The 7,231-nt window shown below is 40.7% G+C and overlaps 2 protein-coding genes across 2 annotated transcripts; both read right to left on the reverse strand.

The window, feature by feature from the left end:
- Positions 1-540: 540 nt before the first annotated feature.
- LOC125649499 (uncharacterized) lies at positions 541-3,225 on the reverse strand. The gene is made up of 2 exons (XM_048877073.2): positions 1,852-3,225; positions 541-1,442 (listed from the first exon to the last, which is right to left on the reverse strand). The coding sequence occupies exons 1-2, from the start codon at positions 2,506-2,508 to the stop codon at positions 807-809; spliced, it is 1,293 nt and encodes a 430-aa protein (XP_048733030.1). The 5' UTR covers positions 2,509-3,225; the 3' UTR covers positions 541-806.
- Positions 3,226-4,045: 820 nt separating this feature from the next.
- Positions 4,046-4,959, reverse strand: LOC130054933 (uncharacterized). Its single transcript, XM_056166044.1, has one exon. It carries the CDS (start codon positions 4,862-4,864, stop codon positions 4,046-4,048), a length of 819 nt encoding a protein of 272 aa, XP_056022019.1. The 5' UTR covers positions 4,865-4,959.
- Positions 4,960-7,231: the final 2,272 nt, after the last annotated feature.

Below are 7,231 nucleotides of genomic sequence, written 5' to 3' on the forward strand. Positions count from 1 at the left end.
AGAATCATGAACGAGCAGCAAATCAATATACGTTTCCCTTTGATAAATGGATTTAACCCCAAGTGGTTAAATCTCATTATCAAAGATGAAATGCAGAAAATAACTACGGGGAATCACCCAATGAAAAGATGACTACGCAACATATATTTTGCAAGTTTATTGGCGATGATTTGCCATGGCTGCTTATAAATGTGGGAGCCAGGCATCAATTCTTGCCTTAGAGGGCATCCCTAAAAACAAGCAAAATATTTGAGCCCTGGGAACAGATGCTCAGATTGCTTGCTCACCTACATGTAGTCCATAATAGAAAATGAAAATGTCAATTTAAGTAAAGTTAACATAGAAGCACTACTGGTAAGCCAGAATGCCGCCATGAGACGATGCTGTGCATCGTCTGCGCCACCAGTAGAGCTATGCCCCATGTTGTGGGCTTTCTTTCTATCAGAGGCCGGTGTTCGAAACAGAATGAACAAAAATGTGAAATTTGGGCGAGCTTTTAAAACCAGTTGGTAGAGCCCCCCCCCCCATGAGAAAAAAAAAGACAACCAAAAATCAAAATCCCAACAAACAAATGATATGGCGCCCCTACATACATATTAGTTTGTAAATATGTGTCTATATATAGGTATAGACTGACGGTTTAATCCCGCCTATAATAGTCAAAATGGAACAAACAAGATAATCTACATCCGTCATAGCGGATATATTAGATATCAGGTAGACTGGACCAGGTGAAAAGAAGGTAGACTGGACCAGGTGAAAAGAAAATCATATATCAGTGTCAAGTATTACAGACTATGACCCAATTAGTCATAGCGCAGCCATGGCCCTTCTTCCCCGGTTTTAGGAGATGCAAACACAGTTGAATCGGACAAAAATGTTTGCAAAGCTTGCTGTAATCTGTACAAAAACAAGTCATTCCCGAGATTGGAAAGGTGAACTTTGTCTGACGAGAACAGATCAGGACAATATGAACGTAGCTCAGGGTATCGAATGTATTTTCCACCCGACCTCTTTAAAAAGGATGCCACAGCCCTATTTGTCCGATTCCTGACTCTCTCTAAAGCCACATGATTCCTCTCACCCCTCCATTCACCCCGAGGCAAAATCTGAGACCAAACTAATGTAGTGGATGGCAAAATTTTTGAAAGATGCTGCAGCGTTTTTATTATGTTAAACCTAAGTTCAATGGACTTTCCCTCTTGCATTGGGATATTATTGCCCCCACAATGTAAAAGTAAAATTTCGGGTGGGTTTTCCAGCCGAAGCAACAATTTAACTTTTTTATAAACTTGCCCCCACCTCATGCCCCCTTGTCCTTGCCAGAAAATGGATGCATTGAGTCTATCTAATTGCAGGTTGGTACCAAAGAGAGACTTTCTTCTTGCATGACAAAAAGCATGTTTAACAATGGATGACCCGACGATCCAGATTCTTCTATGCTATAAAATGGGTAATATTAAAACAAACTAACATTAAAAAAAAAACAAAAACAAACAAACAAAAAAAAACAACCAAACAACTAATTTATCTGGATGAGCTAATTCCTAATATAATTACGCAAGCATTGAGATTTCCATCTACCTACTGTAGCAATATACTGCTCACTAGCTCCGGAAGCATGCGTTAGAGGCTGCACCTATACGGAACGAGTGCGTTTTGTACCCCCTACTTTCTAGCCCCAACTCATGGATTGACATATTGAAAACTGATACAACCTGGTATCTGGTCACAGGGCTACCTGACAGGTGACAAAAAATGACCCCTACAATTAGGTCTTAACTCTAAGTATAGCCGAATGAAGGAGACAGGACAAATTGTCCTGTGAGTAGGTTTTAAGTGAATCACTACCCCCTTTCCCTCCTGGTCAGTTTTTGAATGTTGTAGAAGAATCCTGACGGTATTGTCGTGTGGCGAGTATAGAACATTTTGAACTTGAATGGCATGGCCTGCATCATGTTTACTGTTCTGGACTAACTCCCCCATTCGGAAAAACCCAAAAAATGCTGTCACAAATATGGTTGAGAATAGTGTAGATTCATAATATGACTGGCATATCTTTGGAAGTGCCTGACCCATGCCAATTAAAATGGCAAAGGTGATTGGTTTCCTTGCATCATTGTGTAGGTTACTACGACTAAAGCCCAATAAGACTTTCTTGAGTAAAAATGACTGTGTAGTGTCAGGAAAAACGTGCAATTTGTTGTAGTAAGAAATGCCTGCAATGTATGATTTTACTGTGTTCGGTGAAAGCTTCGTGAGGGATAGGTATGACACAAAATCAACCAAAGTTGCAGGGGATGGGGGCCAGACTTGCTTTGGGAGATAACTGGAACAAAACATATGATATGCCTTAACTGCAGAGTCATACAGTTTTTTGGTATTGGCTGACAATGCACAATCTAGAAGCTCTTGGGATCGAAGCTGTAAATCATGTGTAGAAAGGATGGGGAGATTGGTGATGATTGCGCATCTCCCTCTGGGAAACTGGACCTGAAGCGCTTCCATTGCTGTCAGGAGAGAGAATCCGCTTTAATATTATGTATACCAGAAATATGTTCGGCTTTAAATTGTATATTGAGTAGTAAACCTTGGAGAACTAATCTCCTGAGCAGAAACATCACTCTCTTGGACTTGGAGGTTTTAGAGTTAAGAATTGAAACCAAGGCTACGTTATCAGTATGAATAATGACTCGTTGACCTGACAAACTACTGCACCAAACCTCAAATGCCATGGTTATAGGAACCAATTCCAAAAATGTTATGTCGGAGAAAATATCTGACCCCTTCCACTGGTCTGGCCAAGCTAAATAAACCCAATGAGTACCAAATACAGCTCCACATCCTAAACTGGCATTGCCTGCACTGTCTGTAAACAACTCTAGATCAAAATCATTCAACCAATTGGCTATTCTATACGAGGTAATGCCATTAAAATCTTCTAAAAATGCAAGCCAAGTGTATATATCTTTCCTCATTTCCACAGTGACTCTACGCCTGTGATACGGACGGGAAAGCCCACAACATGCATCATACAGCCGCCTAACGAAAACCCTACCTGCTGAGATAGCACGAATGCAGAAATTGAGTAAACCAGTAAGTTCTTGGAGGTCGATCAGAGTAACCTTACGTTTTAGCAAGATCCGAGACAACTTGAACCTGAGCTGCTCATCTTATCTGATGGGATCCTAACTGTCATACTAAGAGTATCTATTTCTAAACCGAGATATACTAAACGGGTTGTCGGCCCTAGTGTTTTTTCCTCAGCTAAGGGGACGCCAAGCTCTGCACAAATTGCTCTAAAAATAGACATGATATCGACACAGTCTTGAGTACCTGCCCTCCCAGCGAGAAGAAAATCATCAAGGTAGTGTACCACATTAAAACTAGTTGCCTGTTGCTTAACTAACCACTCTAAAAATATTGAAAATTTCTTAACTTTCGCACAACTAACAGAACAGCCAAATGGTAAGCATTTGTCTATGAAAATCATCCCCAGCATTTTGAATCCTAATAACTCGAAATCAGACGTATGGACTGGCAGCAACCTAAAGGCAGATTTAATATCCAGGCGAGCTATTAAGGCGCCGGGACCAAGGTTAGCTAGCATGTTAAGGGCTTCATCAAAAGAAGAATATTTAACTGAGCAAACATTTTTGTCAATAAAGTCGTTAACACTAGACCCATGTGGGTATGATAGATGATGTATAAGTCGGAATGAACCATCCTTCTTTGGTACCATACCCACAGGTGACAACCTAAGGTTTTGGAGTGGTGAATGAATGAAGGGACCAGCAACCCTCCCTAAGCTTATTTCTTTGTTAATAGTGTGCATAGCCTCCTCTTGCAAACTGTGCAATGATTTAAGGTTTTTACAATTCGATGCCACCCTTGGGCCTTGGTAACAAAGTTCAAAACCCTCTCTAAACCCCTGTAATAATTCTAAAGCTGCTAATTCATCTGGATAGTTAGCCAAGTATCGAGATAAAACGGAAATACTAATAGGGGAGGGGCAATATCCCCGAGGTCTAAATTGCTGGGTTGTTTAGGGGGCCCTAAAGCGCTGGGGTTGTGGGGGTCTAGTAATGGTAGCTGGGGTGGATGGTACTCTGGACAAGCGAGGACGCCAGGATGGTGAAGCACTGGGTGGTCTGCAAATTGAATCAAAACCTGAACCACGTCTGCATTTGACATAAGGATGATTCAAGGAACACAAGATACACTCGTGCTTGTATTGACATGCAGTTTTGCTACATTGACCTTTATAGTTAAACTCATAACATCTTAAGGGAGTGGCTTGTGACATCAACCCTTGGACAGCGGGTGGGCTGTACATGTATAACAGCCACAACTCTTGATCAACAACAGCAAATGACATACCGGGGTTGCGTTCTTTTTTCAAACGGAATTGAATGTCGTAATCCCTCCAGCCAAGTGCCTTGGATCGACTGTCCCCTAGTCTGATAGTGTGCATGTATTTAAACAGGGAAGCACTACATTCTGGGTGTGCCAATACGTAAATTGAGGCATAGATAAAAAATGCATCGGTCCACACCTGAATATCTGAAATGACCCTGGGTTTGCATTTTGATGATAAAGTTAAGTTGCCTCCTTGCATAGAAAAATATTTAGTATCGTCATTAGGATCAGAATCATAACTCCGATCAACCAAAAGCCCTAAATTAATGTACTCGCCATTGGCAGTTTTGAGTTTGAGATTATTGGAGACATTATGCCCGAGTTCATTCTGATAACTCGGCACCTGTGAATTGTTGGAGGTAGCTACTGTGGTTGATAAATCAGTACCTGAGTGGTCACTGTCTGTTGGTGCCTCTTGGACCATCAGGGGGTTAGGGGACTCCATCCTCTGAGAGAGCACAGCGACTACCGCCTGCGTCACCTCATTCAGTTGCTCCCTGGACAAGGCCCTAGTTGGCGCCGAGTTGTAAAAAGTAGATGAAGCCTCTTGTTGTAAGGGGTACGGTTCGTGGAGGGTAGGAGAATCAGCAGGTAAATGTATATTTTGCTATGGACTGTCCGTGCTGGACGGGGTGACGCGCCTCTTTCCACGTGGTCTCAGCACGGCGCGGGTTGGGGCATCATGTTGTTTCCTTTTAGGAATTTTCTTTCACTCAATTGAAATATAAAATAGATTCAATAACATAGCGGTTTGCCAAAAATAAATAAGTAGATAAACTAGGTTTTCTAAGACTAATGAAATACAGCGTGTCACACGAATCGTAATGGTGACGTGTGCAGCATCCGAAAAATTAAAACCAATCCAAGCTAAGTCTACATTTCAATTTGCCATCGGGGACTGAAAAGTGTAATACAAAGGCTAGAGTTTCATCAGATACCTGGATCAACAACTTTTTCAACAGAAAATTGAAATCACGACGAAAATTGCAAACATATTCGGCTCACACAAAAACACGTCTTACCTGCTGAATTTTTCTAGCTGAATGTGACGAAAGCACAATATGGCGTCATAAGAGCTAACCGCCGACAGTTACGGGCAGCACTAAAAAACCCGGTAACGACTTGTTATCGTCAATGTAGCAGAACGAGTGAAAACGAGTGGATACAAGATTAAATAATCTGAGAATAGATAGAATCATGAACGAGCAGCAAATCAATATACGTTTCCTTTTGATAAATGGATTTAACCCCAAGTGGTTAAATCTTATTAATCAGAGGGTGATGGTTAGTGAAGGTGCAAGGTGGGGAATGGGTAGAACGAACGGATGTGCATGTCAAATTAGGCTGTTTAGAGTCGTCTTAAGGCACTCAGTGGGTACAGGTCAAAGCCCTGGTGAAGGCCGGGGGCGAAGCCACCGGAACCTCCTGAGATTTAGCTTTTTCTGTAGACAAAATTTACGCTTAGGTTATTAAAAAATGCCAACAGGAATTTGAATAAACTAATTCAATAATTCAAGTATTTAGTAAATCTAGTCACAAAGTGCTTATTCTATGGTTGCTTCTTACACCTTTCATTCTCTTTTCTTTCTTTCTTGAGCGCACGATGCGCCCACCATGACGTGCTGGCTACGCCCCTGTGCAAGGTGATGTAAAAGGCACATTTGAACGTACTGTGCGACTATATATCCCAGAAGTAGTGTAAATCAAATGTGGATTCTTAAAAATCATAAAGAACTTTTAATAAACTTGAAATCGCAAAACTTCTCAAATCAGCAACATCAAAGGGTATGACTTTCCTACACTTTACACGACCATTCCTCAAGATGAATGACAGTATAGACTTTTCGACATCATAGACAGTTGTTTCTTCAACAAAAATGGAAAACGGAAAATGCATATCTAGTGAACAGTCATCCAAGAAATTAATTGTTAGACACCACTTTGATTCCACGCATAAGTACTGTGAAGTTGAAATTAAAAATATGCTGGAGTTCCTCATCGACAATATCTTCGGTGATCAGGTCTTCCAACAGTCTGTTGGAATTCCCATGGGCACGAATTGTGCTCCTTTGTTAACCGACCTGTTTATATATTCTTATAAAGCAGAATTTCTTCAAAACCATCTATGTGATAAAACAAAATATCTTGCTGTTTTAACTATTAACTATAATAATTTCCAGATATCTTATTGAAAATATATATTAACGGTAAACTAAGAACTCAACTTTATGATAAACAGAATGATTTGAACTTCTCCATCGTCAACTTCCCATATTTATGTAGCAATATTCCATTATCACCTGCATATGGTGTTTATATCTCTCAACTGATTCGATACGCAAAGCTTGTTCAGCGTATGGTAAGTTTTTAAAACGAAGCAGGCTGCTGACAAACAAGTTGATGGTGCAGCGGTTCCAACAGTCTCTTTTAAAGTCAGCATTTTGCAAATTCTATGGTCGTTATAACGATCTAGTTTGCCAATACAACCTATCATTGGGTCAAATGCTATCTGAAAATTTTCATGCCAATTGTTAAGCCGTTCTTGGCACACTGATTATGACTACGGATAACTCCATTTACCTGACAAAGATATAGGATTCACGGCGAGTGTGACCGGTCGACAGGGGATGCTAACTCCTCCTAGGCACCTGATCCCACCTCTGGTATATCCAGGGGTCCGTGTTTGCCCAACTCTGTTTTGTATTTCTTAAGAGTTATGACATTGATCACTGTTCGTTGTCTTCACCTTTCATTCCTTCGCACATGAAAATAAATAACGTAATGGAAAACTATTCAAAGTTTTAAAAGTGTT

This window comes from Ostrea edulis, chromosome 5 (assembly GCF_947568905.1).
Source record: "Ostrea edulis chromosome 5, xbOstEdul1.1, whole genome shotgun sequence".
Lineage (NCBI taxonomy): Eukaryota > Metazoa > Mollusca > Bivalvia > Ostreida > Ostreidae > Ostrea > Ostrea edulis.